The following is a 16,615-nucleotide window of genomic DNA, read 5'->3' as shown; positions in this document are numbered from 1 at the left end:
ATTAAAAAAAAAGCAGGACGTTAAAGTATATATAATGTCCTGACCCTTGCAAAAAATTTCTCAAGTTGAATAATTTGATAGTTAACATTCAAATGATATAATTTCTCAAGTTCGAGTCCGGACATTATAGACTGCAACATCTGTTTTTTTTTTTTGGGGGGGGGGGGGGGGGGGGGTTTGTTAATTAGTAGTTTAATTGATTTCACTAATGTCAAATTTATTAACTATTGTCGATTGTTTTTTGTTTTTTGTTTTTTGTTTTTCCTATTAATAAAAAAATCGGAGGAAACGTGTTGCAGATTAAGTTGACCCATTAAAAAAAGTTAATGTCAGCTGATGCACGGTTAGCCTCATAGTTCAAATCACTGTAATTTTCAAAGAAAAACAGCAAACGGATGACCCGTTCAATCTGATTAATCTTTGATCCAATCGAACGGTTATGAAGTAAAAGGGCCGCCTCTGCCGTGGATTAGCATCAAGATTTGTAAGTAAACAAATTGGTTGGCTCAGATCATCAGTAATTTGACAAGCCGAACAAAATCTCGATTTGGACCGAACCATCTGTTTGCACGCTTCTGTTCGCAAACCATTTTTGAGTGAGGTGAGGCGTGGGGTTTGCGGATGTAATGGCGGAGACGGTAGACAAAGGCACGAAACTTGGCAACGCGATGCGGCATCTACCTGATGAGGCTGCATTGCCCCAAGGCCAAGGCGAACTGGAGCCTCCAGTTCCTTTCTCTCTCTCTCTCTCTCCGCTCCAATGACTCGTGGAACCCAATCGTTTCCGCGGCGAGCTATTGCAGGACCCGCATGTCAGCCAAGCCCCACGTATTCTGCGTAACAACTATCCGCCTATCCTTGTAAGCCTCCTATCTCATAATTGTGCTAAGATATCTTGAAAAGCATTAGGCAAGTATAAAATTCAGGTGCTTTTGCAGAAACAACGCTACTTCTAGATTCTGAGCCGATCAATATGGAAAATGCGTAGTTTAGCAAAAGTAAATGTACTATTGCTATAACATTTGTTTTATTTGGGACTCTGGTGATACACGAATAGAGAAGCATAATCTTTTATTAGGGGTGGTTTGGTACCCCAAATCTCTTGTGAATAAGGTATAAGAAGAGGTCTTTGTCTGTAAGAAAATTGCCAAACATGAGTAGAATAGAGTGGAAGTTTGTAAAAATAGTTGGAACATTTTTTATTTTCCAATTATTTGGTGGAAGAAGAAATCTTCTGGAAGAAGACCAGCGTTGCCTCCATTTTATTACAAAAATGCCCTTCATTTGCTTTTCTTTAAATTTTTTAATCATTCCTTTTATAGTTATTATATTTATATTCAGCATGATAATAATGAAATATTTTTATTGCCCTTACTCGTATCATCATCATCATAATATATTATATATATAATTACAATTAATAGTATTATTACTAAGAACTGGCCTTTGGTCTAGTGGCAAAGACACATGGTCTCTATGTGGAGGTCATGGGTTTGAAACCTGGATGGGAGAAATCATTTATTGTATTACAAAGGTATTAAATAGTTAGGTGGCTTGACCTCCAATCTTTACTCAAAAAAATAGTATTATTACTACTATGATTATTATTACAATCATTATCATCAATTCATCATCATCATTATGTTGCTGTCATTTTTATTTTAGGTTATATTTTTAAAAATAATAATTAGTGATAATAATAATAAAATTTATTGATAATTTTAATTTCATAATAGAGTAATAAAACTATGGTATATTTCGCATTAATGATGATGATGGTGATAGATATATAAATTATTATTGTTATTATTATTATGTTTATGCTTAATAATTTGATCATCGCTTAGGAAAATTTAATATAAAAAATATATATATTTTGAAATTTTTATTAATAATCAATATTTTTTTCTTCCAAAATAGAGGTAACAAACACCCTTACAAACCATTAGTGGAAGAGGAGTTCTCTCAGAAGATTTCTTCTTCCACCTAATTCTGGAAGTAAGGAGGATTACAAAATGGGGCCTTATTGTTCTCCTTTTTCTCTATTCCACTTATTGCTGGCCCTTGCACAATTTCTACGCTCATGGAAAAATCTGCAGGCCCAAATGGTATGTTATAAATTCTTTCTAGAAGTGGGACACGTGACCCTTGTTTATCATTTTAATCCAACGGCCATCATTAGATCCGTTTTCCTATAAATAGGTTTCAGTATGGAAGCACTTTAGGGTTGCAAGAGAAGCTTTGCGTAGAATTGCGGCTTCATGCAATTTAATTAAGAAATAAAATAATTTTTAGCGGACTGAGGATATGTGTTTGGCTTGTGGAGATTTTGAAGATTGAAAAATTCAAGGGAGTTTTGGCTGATTCGTTATTTATCATGTAAGTAATTTATATTTTTTTTTGTTTCAATATATCTTCATTCTCATAGAAATATTTTTTAGGCAGGCAGTGATTTTGCTTCCTGGATACTGAATACCAAACTTGTAATTTTCTTATGGTCACTTGATTAAGTTACAAATCCCAAAAATCTCGATAAGATGAAATGGGAGGTTGAGTGTTCTAACTCTGTATGGATCCAAAAATTAGTTTAGTAGGCCTCTCAAATCATCCAATTCCAAGGTTCAATTCAGATTAAAGTATTTAAAAAATAGTTAGCAAAATCTTGTGTCCTCCGTCTCCTCCATGTTGTTCTGTTTCATTCTCTCTCCTGCTCTACCAAAAGAGCAATTTGTAAGTGCTCATCAAAGCCGATCTATCATAATATATCTGTATAGAGCGCCTTTGTTCTTTTATTTCATATTTGGAAGGACGAGGCCTGAGCTTCTCAAAGCTGATGATAAGGTCCTCGCTTGAGCCTTGACATTCTTTTGGAGTGCCATCTCCAGATCCCCAAATGAAGAACTCTCTATTTCACTATTTCTATTTCTTGGTCCCTGATCATTCTCTGCTGTATGGGACTCTCAATAATATTCTAAGGTTTCTTCCCCTTTATTTTACTTGTTGGTATAGTTTAAGATTATGTAAAGCCACTCAAGTTAACATATTCATCTTACCTAAAACATGCTACTCACCAAATATAATTTAACATTGTTCACCATGAATTATTGGCGTAAAAAGAGATTCTTCCTGAAATGGTAGTGACAATCAGGCTCATCTGGTTGGGTCCGAATGTCCGATCATGGTGTTCGAACTTATTTTTATGAGTTGGGGTTGGGCCCATTGGGGTTGAGTGTATATTAAGGGCATAGGTTCTTGTATCAACCAGGTCAAGTTATTTTTTAGATTTACAGTTATTGAGTTAGAATTATACACGTTGAAATTGTCCCAGATTTCTGATGGGCATGGGTTAAGTATAGGTCAGTCAGGCACTCAGGTGAGAAACTTGACTCCTATCAGGTTATCATCCTGACAAAATTTACTGTTGTGTTTTCTTCAGCTTAGATCACAAGTCAGATTGAGCATTTTGAGATGTAGCATCTGATGGGTTGGGTTTGGAAATGTTTTAAATTAAATAAGATCATTATACTATTGATCACTTGTACAAAATGTTCTGGGTTCCATCACATTGTTTGATTTCAGTATGTTAGATCTTTATCTTTCTGATTTGTACCAGTTATACAACTGCAAATGTTCAAAGATCTTTGTTTACTTGGGTGTTATTTTTTATGCCTTTTGAGCTGTGAAAGACTCATGTTATTTTTTTTTGAGAAAAATGATGCTTTAATCCTCACCGATTTTTCATTGAAAAACCAGTGAAAATAAACTGAGGAAAGGTATCAAAATGGTACCTATTACCTCAGTGAGTACAAAAAGAACCTGAACGTTAATTTTTGTAGACCTGTCAGTTTACTGGATCTAAGAGTGCAAGCCTAAAGTATTACATCACAGTTAACAAAATAATTTAAAAGCAAGTTTTATAGAGAGGCCTGCATCAATTTGAGAACTACTAAGATAAGTCTTAACCATAGTGTTTTAACTGCATCAATTTGAGAACTACTAAGAATTACCAGACAGTTGAAGAAGTCCCCTAATTGGTGTTTTAACTGCCTCCAGAATTGCCTACCTGCATATCTTCCCCTTAGTGTTTTTTTTTTTTTTTTTAACAAGCCATAGACATAGACACATTTTTAATTTTTTTTTTGGGGGGGGTTAGCTTGCCAAACTGAAAAAAAAAAAAAACCCTCCATAGTCTAGCATAGGAATGGACTGAAAATAAACCAGTGGTAGACCATCTCCAAATAATCATTTCATCTATTATAGCAATTATAGCATCTAGATTATGGTGTGGAAGGTGATTATTGAGTTGTATCCATTCTATAAGTAGGGTATATGTTTTTTATTTTTTTATGGGAGGGGTACCTGTTAAATGTCTATTAAAAGACAAAGATAATGTAAAATTCCTAAAAACATCCTATACAGTAATATTTTTATTAGTAGCTACTAGCTACATGAAAGAGATGAGGATAGTGGGAACTTAAAGCACAATCACCACACCATCTATCCTGCCAGAAAAGAGTTATGTTTGTCATTACCAATAGAAAGCCCCGCGTTATAATTTGATGGCTTCAGTTATCTACAACCGTTAGTCCTATTGTATATTCCTTGACTGAACAAAGAAAAAAAAATCACCTAATTTTGCATGTTTGAATGATCACATTGTAATCTGGCTTGCAGGAAATGCATGAGCATTTCTGATTGGAGAAAGCACACTGCTCTACATCAAAGGGTTCAGGCAGGGAGAAGGTGCAGTATGCGGTGCTTGCTTGTAACTTTAACCCTGGCAAGTACTTCCTCTGACGAGGTACCTCTATCTATCGTTTGTAGTTTTCAATTGTTTTTGGTTTCAGATGGTCCTGATCTGAAGGTGAAAGCTAAATAATAATAATCATTTATTACCTTTGCTTTTTTTTACAGAGCCAAACAAATGAGTTATTGGCACTTGGATATTATGATGTACTACATAATGCTGTGCCATTTTATGATCAAAGATCTCTGGTGCTCACCAAGGATGCTACATGGTTGGCATTTTGTCAGAGTTCAATGAAGCATTTTGAGAAGGCTTTTGCTCTCAGGTACATTGTTTCGACTCGTTTTCCTTTTTCTCTGGTCATAACCCCTAATTGGTCCCCTCCACACTTTATGTTTCATCCTAAACAATTGGCCCAGTTAACTCAGTATATGAATGACTACAATGCCCCTTTGTGTTTTGTTCTTTTGCTGCTGAATTTAATTTATTGTAATAAAGAATTAAGAGCATCATGAAAAAAAGATAGTTATTTCCCACTTCAAAAGGCTAATGGGATATTCAAGGTTTGTTTTAACAATTCTTCTATTTCCCTCCATAAATCAAATTCCAGTTCAGAGTGGCTCCATGCCCTTTACCTGGGAAAGCTTTGTGAAAAGTTGGGGCGCCCTTCTGCCAAAGCATTTTGGTACTACATGAAAGCTAGAGAGTTAAAACCAACTGCAGTTGACCCTTTCTATCGGCTTCATGTGCCACGTCTGAAGTTGCTTTATACCCATGGCAAACAATCTTATGTGATCCAGGTTTGTTTCATTCTATACTTCAAAATTGCATTACCAGCATGAAACTGCCACGTGACATAGAAAACAGAAGGAAAAACAGAAATTGGGCCGCTTGTGGACCAACAAGGCTCAATGCCAATAAGAAGTTTATTAATAATGGCAGAAGTTTTAAATCATGGTTGTATTCATATCTTTATATAACTAATGAAGAATGTTATCTGTAAATTGACTAGCACAAAGTACTTCCACCAAAATTGGCACTCATCCTTGATTTTTATTATTTCATTTTCTTGCATCATTTTTTTTTTCAGACAGTCGCTTCTTATGCCTATAACGAATCTGCAAAGGAAGCCATCTGTGCCATGCTTGGATAGGAAAAAGACAATCTCGACCCCTCAAAATGCAATGACGAAATGATTGATTTGCCAAAAGATGGAGGAAATTTGGGTCTAGAATTAATTGAGAAGGCTTGGAGTGTCCTTTACAACGATTGTGCAAGGAGAACTTAAGCACTTCCTCAAGGCTAAATATAAGATTGCACAAGGGTTGTATAAGAGGGGAGATCTAGGCGATTTAGAGAGGGCCAGAGATGAGCTCTCATTCTGCTTAAAGTCTTCAAGAACTTCTTTTGCGATAAATATATGGGAAATTGATGCGACGGCCAGAAAAGGAAGGTAATATTTTCAAACGTAAAAGAATACAAAAATGGAAAAAGTTTCTAAAATATTTTTGATATATTATCAAAGTTAGGAGTGCGAGTCTTTTTCATTTGTATAAACGTACCAGTACATTTTTTACCTAGTGTACTATTGGAAAAATACTTTTTACAATTTTTTCTCTTGTTGTTTTTGTATTCACAGGAGGAAGAATATAAGTGCTAGTGGGGGGCAAGATATGCCTGCGGCCTAGCTTATCAGAAAGTTCCCACAAATTCGTCACTTGTATCAGGAAGTACTTGCTGCTTTACTTGAACCTCTTGGAGAGAACTGGTGACGCATGTACTCTGGAGCGGGCCTATACCTATCTTTGTACTGATAAAAAGGTATCAGTAATACTCGTTACTAGATATATCTCAACACAACACACCGGTTAAAGTACTAGTTGGTACAGTACCAACTAGTTGGGGGCACTGTTTCTTGTATGGGTCATGACTTGTTGGGGGCACTATTTCTTGTATGTATAATAATTAGTTAATTGGTAAGATCTTGTGTACTCCATCAAAATCTGAATGTGATATATGCCCTTGCATTGATAAATTATACCAATACAAAATATTTGATATCACACCGAGTCCTGCAAAAAATGATATAAATTGAAGTAAATAAATTTGAAGTTTTGTCCTCTTCTTTTAAAAGCCCTACACTTCAAAATATTCCCATAAAGCGGAGAGAAATTATACATGCTCTAGGTTCTATGTTCTAGAGGGGTATGCAAGATATTTTTCATTCTTCACTGTTATTTAAATTTGATATATTGCTGTTTGTGGTGATAAACTTGAAAATCATTCCAATCTTTATATAGGATACATCACCTCTAGCTATACAAAGAACAGCTTTAGTTGGAATTTTGTTTGTGTGCATCTTAGTTTTTATGCCAAGGTAAATATCCTAATGGATCTTCTGCATGACTTCATTTTAGCAGTTTTCTGTGTGCATAGGGGACCTTGTTCCAGTTGGTCTAGGCAATTATATCCAAGTGCTTTCTTCCTCAGCGCAAAATGCATGGGATGCTGCTGCTGCCAAGCAGCAATTGGGGAAAATGTTCACTGCTCTTATGGAGAATGTGGGCTTGTGGAGTGACAACGCATCCTCAAGCTGAACAAACAAAGTTTGGATATATATGTTACATCAAGATGCTTCTTTCTCTTGGTGCTGGTGTCTTTTAATGAAACTAGCATCCATCAGCCTTGTTCCTGATACAGCTGGGACCAACCTTAGTGACAATGGGGCCTCCTCGTCAGTAAATGGCATCATGCTCTACACCGACCTCCAGCCTGATGAGCTCCTGGTTTCATCACCCATTGGGCCCACTATGTCAAGATCTCTGGACAGGAACTGGTTTGAAACTTTAATCCACGGACAGAAACATGCAAATCAAACAGGTGACAGAAGAGAAGATGAGGCAGCAGTTAATTTTATAAATGTATGTAAAATTGTAAATGCATTACTTGTAAAGAAAACTTATTGGTTTTAATAGTTTGAATTCATCTTTTGAAGCTCGTATGATAGATTTTTGAATGTTGTAGCACACCATATCAGTATGCTAGCCAAACTCTTAATACATGGAATGTAGATGCTTTAGTTACTTTGTTTTAATGTCCAATGTTTCAACACAGATGAAATTATTCTAATCAAAAGTTTGGATATATATGTTACTTCTAGCTACTTTAGAAAGAAATATTTTAATCAAAAGTCTAATCTTGCGAAATTCTAGTGAACTTTTTTATGATTTCCTTCTGTGCAGCTTTCTGTGTGTATAAGGGACCTTGTTCCAGTTGATCTATGGCTGTATATCCAAGTGCTTCCCTCTGCAATTTAAAATGCACAGGATGCTGCTTCTGTCGAGCAGCTGTTGGGGAAGATGTTCACTGCTCTTATGGGGATGATGCAGATTTAAAGGATCGGAAGTTCGGAACAATAAATACGGAAGTAAATCGATTTGACAACCGATGGAGATTTTCTTAGAGCCGTGCACTATATATCAATGGTTTCGCATCCGGCTGGATTGACATATCAATCAGACAATCAATTGGATTATTGGAGAGCCCCAGTTTCCCATTTGGGCCTCGCTGTATGCGGATCTGCGATTGGTTCCCACGATTTTCTGAGGCAATATCAAACATTCAATTTTGTTGTAAGCTCCTTTGCCCCGCAAGGCCGCAACCATAGTGACAAGATACCCCAATTATACCCTTTTAATTCTTCCATAGTGACAAGATACTCCAATTATACCCTTTTAATTCTTTTTTGGGTGATACCGAACCGAACACCGAATTATTCGGTTGACCGAACTTTGACCAAATTAAACCCGAATAATTGTCGAATTTTACGAACTTTTTCCGAATTTTACGAATTATTCACGAATTATTCATAAATTTTTCCTGAATTTTTCCGAGAAAAATTATTTTTTTGGTTTTTTATTTTTTTGCTCCCTTGCAGGACTGAGATTTTTGATCCGGATAATTCCGAATCATTCCCGAATTATATCCGAATTATACCCGAATCACGAATTTTTGATCTTGCCGAACCGAACCCGAATAATTCATTTGTCACTATGGCCGCAACTCTGTATATATACTGCGTCCGACACGGTTTACTGCATATTCATCAAAACAGGGAAGTGCAAGAAAAAGTAAAAGATCCGAGCCGTTTAGATCATCATAGATCATTTTTGTAAATAATGATATGCGTTCGTCGGATGGACAAAGTACCGTCAAGTAATTATTCAGAAATAATTGAGAATAATTGAACATAATCAGAAATAATCAACTAATTATTCGAGAAAATTCATAATGATTTGATTACCGCTAATAATTAATCAACCGATTAATCATTGTAATCGGACATTTCTTACAAAACTATAGTAGATGACCCTGATGAGTCACGGTAACGTGACACCCTTCCATTCGTTGTTGTTACAGCCGTGGGTCCCCCATTGTGCACGAACGTGCTTTACCTCTAGTTGGTGAAGTAAATTAGTCAAGACGTGATCAGTCACGTCATGTGTATCTATTACGTGACGTGATTTGCGTGTTGCGTGACGTGACTGCATTCAAGCTAAAAGTACACGTCATGTTATGTCACAGTATAAAACATAGAGTATCCAATTTTTTTGGTACGCATAGAATATTCACGTTTCTCTTTTAGTGTAGATTAAGTGATACTGGTACTCATGTAGTACTGATTTTTATTTTTTATAGTTTAGTCTAATGAATATTGTAATTTAAATTTTTAAAGTAATGTTAGATATTTAAGGTCTTTCCTCAAAAAAAAAGAAAATTACAACATTATTAGTTTAGAATTTTTTATATTCTTTATATATTTTTTCTATATTTTCAACAATTTAAATTAAAATATTAAAAAAAATGACATGACTAATTTACGTCACATCACGTATAGTTACAACGTGGCTATTCGTGTGACGTGATCATCCGTTATCATTTTGATCACGTTACATCACATCACGTGGAAAAAAAAAATTAGTCACATCACGTCACGGCATGTTTCCTTCTCTACCTCGTTGAGAGTTCAGAATTCTCATAAAAACGGACGCCACATCTGTACCACTTGACCCATTAAACAGGAACATGTCATCTGATGCACGGTTAGCTGCATAGTTCGAACCACTGTAATTTTCAAAGAAAAGCAGCCAATGGATGACCCCTTCAATCTGATTTCTGCGCATCTTGACCCAATTGAACGGTCCTCCTCTGCCATGGATTTGCACCAAGATTTGTAAGTATACAGATTGGTTGGGATCATCAGATGTAATTTTGAGTTTTTGACAAGCCGAACAAAATCTAGATTTGGACCGAACCAACTGTTTGCACGCTTCTGTTCGCAAACCTTTCGAGTGAGGCGTGGGGTTTGCGGATATAATGGCGGAGACTGTAGACAAAGGCTGCATTGCCCCAAGGCCAAGGCGAACTGGAGCCTCCAGTTTCTTTCTCTTTCTCTCTCTCCGCTCCAATGACTCGTGCAACCTGATCATATCGTTTCCACGGCGAGCTATTGTGGGACCCGCATGTCAGCCAGGCCCCATGTATTCTGCGCAACAACTATCCGCCTATCCTTGTAATCGTCCTATCTGGTCTCTCATAATTTGTGCTAAGATCTCTTAAAAAGCATTAGGTAAGTATAAAATAGATTAAAGGTGATTTTGCAGAAACAACGCTACTTCTAGATTCTGAGCCGATCAATATGGAAAATGCGTATATCATTTTTTAAGCTTGTAATTAGTTTATCAAAACTAAATGTACTATTGCTATAACATTTGTTTTATTTGGGACTCTGGTGATACAGGAATGGAGAAGCATAATCTTTTATTAGGGGGTGTTTGGTACCCCAAATTTCTTGTGGAATAAGGTATAAGAAGAGATCTTCTTCTGTAAGAAAATTGCCAAACACGACTAGAATAGAGTGGAAGTTGGTAAAACAAGTTCGAACATTTTTTTTCCAACTATTTGGTGGAAGAAGACCAATGTTGCCTACATTTTATTACAAAAATGTCCTTCATTTACTTTTCTTTGTAACTTTTATATCATTCCTTTTATAGTAATTATACTCTTTATTCAATAATAATAACAATAATAAAATGTTTTTTATTGTCCTTATTTGTATCATCATCATCGTGATATATTATTTTTATAATTACAATAATAATATTATTACTACGAGTACGGCTAACGCGCTTCCTCTAGCATATGGGCTGAAATGCTTCCGGTGGAAAGTTGAAATTTCAAAATCCAAAAAGTCGATCTGAACCGTTCATCTTCTTTTCCATATTAATATCTACTTGGAGACCAAATTTTACATTTTTCTGAAATTTTTTACTATTTATTAAGCCATTTTGAAAATCACTGATCCAACGGTGGCTTACCAAACAGTAAAAATCAGAAGCTACCGTTGGATCAGCGATTTTCAAAATGGCTTAATAAATAGTAAAAAATTTCATAAAAATGTAAAATTTGGTCTCCAAGCAGATATTAATATGGAGAAGAAGATGAACGGTTCAGATTGACTTTTTGGATTTTGAAATTTCAACTTTTCACCGGAAGCATTTCGGTCCATATGCTAGAGGAAGCGCGTTAGCCGTACTCTTATTACTACTATGATTATTATTACAATCATAATCATCTTCATTATCATTATGTTGCTGTTATTTCCATTTTAGGATTTATTTTTAAAAGTAATAATAATTAATTAAATTTATTGATAATTTTAATTTTATAATTTAATTTCATAATAGAGTAATAAAACTATGGTATATTTCGCATTAATAATGATAATGGTAGTAGTTATTACATTGTTATGTTTATGTTTTTAATTTTTATCATCGCCATAAGAAAATTTAATATAAAAATGTAATGTTTTTTTTATTAATTTCTATTAAGAATCAATGCCTCTTTCTTCAAAAATAGAGGTACCAAAAAATTGGAAGTTCTCTGGGAAGATCTCTTCTTCCACCTAATTCTGGAAGTAAGGAGGATTACCAAACAGAGCCTTGTTGTTCTCCTTTTTCCCTATTGCACTTAGTGCTGGACCTTGTACAATTTCTAGATTCATGAGAAAAAACGGTAGGCACTAATAGTTTGTTTATAATTTCTTTCTAGAAGTGGGACACGTGACCATTGTTTATCATCTTAATCCAACGGTCACCATTAGATCTTTTTTTCCTATAAATAGGTTGCAGTGTGGAAGCATTTTAGGGTTGTAAGAGGAGCTTATTTCGTAGAATTGCGGCTTCGTGCAAATTTAATTAAGAAATAAAATAATTTTAAGTGGACGGTGAGGATATGTGTTTAGGTTGCGGAGAGTTTGAAGATTGAAAATTCAAGGAAGTTTTGGCTGATTCGTTGTTTATCATGTAAGTAATTTATCTTTAAGTTTGTTTCAATTTCTCCATTGCCATAGAAATATTTTTAAGTGAACAGTGTTTTTGACTTCCCAGATGCTGAATACCAAACTGAATTAATGTCTTATCATCACTCGATTAAGTCATGAATCCCAAAGATCTCGATTAGCAAAACATAGATGAAACTGGAGGTAGAGGGTTCCAAGTCCGTCTAGATCCAAAAATTAGTTTAGTGGGCCATTCAAATCGTTCAATTCAGATTAAAGGATTTTAAAGGAGTTGCCAAAAATTCGTCTTGGAGTTGACACAAATTAATCTTGTGTACTGTCTCCTCCATATTGTTTTGTTTCATTCTCTCTCCTGCTCTACCAAGAGAGCAATTTCTAAGTACTCATCAAAAGCTCATCTATCACAATATCTCTGTATAGAGCACCCTTGCTCTTTTATTTCATATTGTGAAGGACAAGGCCTGTGCTTCTCAACGCTTCTGATAAGGTCCTCACCTGAGTGCTATCTCCAGATCGCCAAATGAAGAGCTCTCTCCTCTCTATTCCTATTTCTTGGTCCTTAATCATTCTCTGCTGTATGGGAGTTGCAATAATATTCTTAAGGTTTCTTCTCCTTTATTTTATTTGTTGGTATAGTTAGTTAATGTAAAGCCCACTCAATTAACATATTCATCTTACCTAAAACATGCCACTAGCCCCAAATATTAATTTAACATTATTGTTCACCATGAATTATTTTCCTGAAAAAAGATTCTTCCTGAAATGGAAGTGACAATCAGGCTCATCTGGTTGGATCCAATCATGGTATTGGAACTTATTTATAAGAGTTGGGGTTGGACCCATTGGGGTAGAGTACAGATTAAGGGTATAGGTTCTCGGATCAACCAGGTCAAGTTATTTTTTAGATTTACAGTTCTCGAGTTAAGAATCATACAAGTTTAGGTCGTTCCAGATTTCTGACGGGCATGGTTTAAGTATAGGTCAGTCAGGTACCCAAATTGAGAAATTCATCGTGTCCTCTTTATCCTCCATGTCACGCTGTTTCATCCTCTCCTGCTCTACCAAGAGAGCAATTTTTAAGTACTCATCAAAATCCTATTTATCATAATATTTCTGCGCCATTTTACTTTCCCACCCTCTATTAGTGCTTTGTAGGCGGGCTTAGCACTGTACATCCCATTCCCCTCTCCCAGCGCCATATGAGGTTGTCTCTTTTATCCGAGAAGTGAATTTGTGCATTGAGCCTCTCATGTTGCATCAGGGCATTGAGTATTGGTTTGGCATCCCGTGGTGAGATGTTGGGACATGGGGCTCTTCGTGGTCATCATAGAAGCCTCTCAGAGGGATTCCTTGCCGTGAATCGTACCAAAACGAAATGGTCATTCCATTCCCGACTTCCCAATGTGTGCTCCAATGAAACGAAGGTTTGATCTTTTGTAGCTGTTTCCAGAAAACTGATCCTTGTATTGCGCATAGATGCGGTCCATGCGCATAGGTGCCTTTCCAGTACATTGTTGTCACGATCTCCGTCCATAGTGCACTTGTATCGGTAGATGATTGCCACCACCAAAGTAGTAATAGCGTTATGTTTTGAAATTCCAAGTCTGATACTCCCTTACATCCCCATTCTCTCTCTCTCTTTTTTTTTTTTTTTGAAAACTTGAGAGCGGCTTATCCCTACTCTCTCTCTCTCTCTCTCTCTCTCTCTCCCTCATGGCAACCCCCACCTCACTCCTTTCTCCAGCTCATGTCAGCATATTTATATATATGCGTTTGTCTGTTAGGTTTGGTGGCTTATGATATATATGCTCAAAATTATATTATTTGTTTAATTATTTTTTTCCCAATTGTGGGTATTATTTTTTTCCAATCTGATTATAAATTTTTGAATAGGATGAGTCATAAGTAGCAGTACATATAATTAGGGTTCTTTTAAATAGTTTCTCCTTAGGTTAATAAAATCTTTGATTTTTGACAGCTTAATGCATAATTGTATTATTCATCATCAAATGACAATTTTTTTTTAGGATTCACAAGACTAATGGGGAAAAATGAAGCTACAGATGTTGCTAAAAAGGTTGGAGAACTAATAACAATTTTAGAAGGAAGTAAAGGGGCGGGTTTGAGTTCAGTTGAAAAGGTGATTAATACAAGTTCTAATGCCCATGAAGATCAAGCCCAGTCTCAAGTTGCTTCTGCTGGTAAATTACTTACAAAAAGGAATATATATATATATGAAATTTTGCAATAGTTTTTTTTTATATGAGTTGGTGTTGGGGTTGGGTACAGATTAAGGGAATAGGTTCTATGATCAACTAGGTCAAGTTATTTTTTAGATTTAAGATCTCAAGTTACAAATCATACACATTTAGATTGTTCTGGATTTCTAGGGTTTAGGGTATAGATCTCAAGTTATTTTTAGATTGTTACAAATCAAGTTATTTTTTAGATTTATAGGGCCAGTCAGGTATCCATGTCAGGAACTTGAGTCCTATGGTGTTATCACACCGACAAAATTGACTTTATGGGGGTTGAGTTCTCTTCAGATTAGCTCAAATCACAAGTCTGGTTGGGCAAGTTGAAATCATGAGATGTAGGATCAGATGGGTCAGGTTTAGAAATGCTCAGACTTCAGATTAGACTAGATCATATGGAAGAACCAATACTATTGATCATTTGTACTTTCTGGTCTAATACCATAACTACCAGGTATAATAATGTAGTTAGATCTGATTGTTTCTAACAATTAATCAACAACGCATCCTCAAGCTGAACAAACAAACAACCAAATTAAGCTTCTAGTTTTAAGGACAACCACATTACACACCACATCATAACATCATAAATCTTTTTGTTCCAGGGAAGTTTCAACAATGGATGAATGTAATGGACCTATCACGAGACTCAGTAGTCATCGCCACGAGAAATAACTTCCTTGCAAGTAGGCCGAAGCAAGATTGTGTGCTCAAACTTTGACACATAGCTTCCTTTCACTTCACACAGAGGAGGTAAGGGCTACAATAACATGTCAAAGTAAAAAATGTTAGGTATGTGGAACTGATGAAAAGAGAATGTAATCAGATGGGTATGTGGAACTGATGAAAAGATGTCCATCTCTTCTGGTATAGTATCAAGAGTTTGACATCAACTTCCTTCCTTTCAAGAAACAGAGAACAGAGAAGCTTGCGTTCTGTAACTTTTTTTTTTTCTTTCATAAATTTTCTCAACAATTATAGTTGAACTTTAATGTATTCATTTTTTTACCACTTGACTTTGTACTAAATGAATTGGAAATTTTATAAATTATGTATGTAAATGCATTGCTTGTAAAGAAAACTTATTGGTTTATCAGTTTAAATTTGTTGTTTGAGGCTTATTTGATAGATTTTTGGATGTCGTAGCACACCATATGCTAACTACATTAGCACACTAACCAGACTTTTAATATGATACTCGAAGGACTGGACTGTGATATAACTTGGATAAGAAATTAACTATATCTTATGGATCCTCAATAACTTGAACATAAACAATGTCTAAAAGGAGAGTAAAAAGGAAGACTGGTATCCACCTAGTTGATAAAATAAAGCGCTTGAGAATATGAGGTATTGCAGTTTTCAATGGTATATGTATGTACTATGTAGTCATGTAGGCAATTTAGGCATATTTGAAAGGTAACCAAAGGAGTTTTCCTAATTGGATAAATGCTCGGTAGATATATGGAATATGGATCGGACAGTGATACAATCATATTTTTAATTTGCGGATGCTATCCGAATATAGATCAAATGTTAAGTGAATACGTATTGAATATTAAATGGATATTTAACGGATATAAATATGAATATGGATATGATTTAAATATTGTAATAGAATTAACATTTTTTAATGAGATTTTTTTTTATTAAAAAATAAATAACATATAGTATAGATATAATTTAATTCCATGTGTTTTTAGCTTTAACATAAAATTTTCTTACATCAAGGATGCATGCATAACATTTTAAGTTGTAGGTTCAAAAGGTGGGCGGGACCTTGTATGGACCATGCCTCTACTAGTGAGAACCATCCGAAATTTTTATTAATAGGAAATATAATAAAAAAAATATCCAGATTAGATAACACTTTTGATTTTTTTCGAGATATAGGGAAAACGTTTTGATTTATCACGGCCTCTGGCCGTTATGACTTATCACGGCCAAGATTAGCACTAATTATCGCACTTATTTAATATAAAAAAAAAAAAATTTCATGCCCGTGATTGATAATCACGGCCAGCATATATGCCATATTAAAATGGACAAACTCAGATCTCATTCTACACGTGTCCATATCTCATTCTACACGGTCAGATATTGCACTGGATTTGAATTCTGGCCGTGATTATCAATCACGGCCAGGAACTCTTTTTTTTTTTTTTTTTTTAATAAGTGCAGTAATTAGTGTTAATTCTGGCCGTGATAAGCCATAACGGCCAGAGGCCGTGATAAATCAAAACGTTTTCCCTA

The 16,615-nt window shown here is 35.3% G+C and overlaps 1 protein-coding gene across 10 annotated transcripts; it reads left to right on the top strand.

Moving 5' to 3' along the window:
* The first annotated feature begins 593 nt into the window (after positions 1 to 593).
* LOC144544216 (calcineurin-binding protein 1-like) lies at positions 594 to 15,443 on the top strand. Of its 10 annotated transcripts, XM_078292637.1 has the most exons (7): positions 594 to 860; positions 4,675 to 4,801; positions 4,915 to 5,072; positions 5,358 to 5,547; positions 5,838 to 6,200; positions 6,387 to 6,568; positions 7,168 to 7,721. In XM_078292637.1, the coding sequence occupies exons 1-5, from the start codon at positions 685 to 687 to the stop codon at positions 5,898 to 5,900; spliced, it is 714 nt and encodes a 237-aa protein (XP_078148763.1). In that variant the 5' UTR covers positions 594 to 684; the 3' UTR covers positions 5,901 to 6,200; positions 6,387 to 6,568; positions 7,168 to 7,721. The 10 variants fall into 10 exon arrangements, 1 of the variants encoding a protein (XP_078148763.1); XR_013508170.1 differs by lacking the exons at positions 4,675 to 4,801; positions 4,915 to 5,072; positions 5,358 to 5,547; ... (1 more) ...; positions 6,387 to 6,568; positions 7,168 to 7,721 and adding exons at positions 11,931 to 12,111; positions 14,135 to 14,308; positions 14,968 to 15,443 and having other exon boundaries at positions 743 to 860; XR_013508169.1 differs by lacking the exons at positions 594 to 860; positions 4,675 to 4,801; positions 4,915 to 5,072; ... (2 more) ...; positions 6,387 to 6,568; positions 7,168 to 7,721 and adding exons at positions 10,168 to 10,319; positions 11,931 to 12,111; positions 14,135 to 14,308; positions 14,968 to 15,443.
* Positions 15,444 to 16,615: the final 1,172 nt, after the last annotated feature.

Source organism: Carex rostrata, chromosome 26 (assembly GCF_964058835.1).
Source record: "Carex rostrata chromosome 26, lpCarRost1.2, whole genome shotgun sequence".
NCBI classification, from domain to species: domain Eukaryota; kingdom Viridiplantae; phylum Streptophyta; class Magnoliopsida; order Poales; family Cyperaceae; genus Carex; species Carex rostrata.
This window is presented reverse-complemented; position numbering and strand designations above follow the sequence as displayed.

Coding starts and splice junctions, on each gene's coding strand:
- LOC144544216 (XM_078292637.1), top strand. CDS start 685: ATGAGGCTGCATTGCCCCAAGGCCAAGGCGAACTGGAGCCTCCAGTTC. Junction 861..4,674: donor ACAACTATCCGCCTATCCTT/GTAAGCCTCCTA, acceptor TCTGGCTTGCAG/GAAATGCATGAGCATTTCTG. Junction 5,548..5,837: donor AACAATCTTATGTGATCCAG/GTTTGTTTCATT, acceptor TTTTTTTTTCAG/ACAGTCGCTTCTTATGCCTA.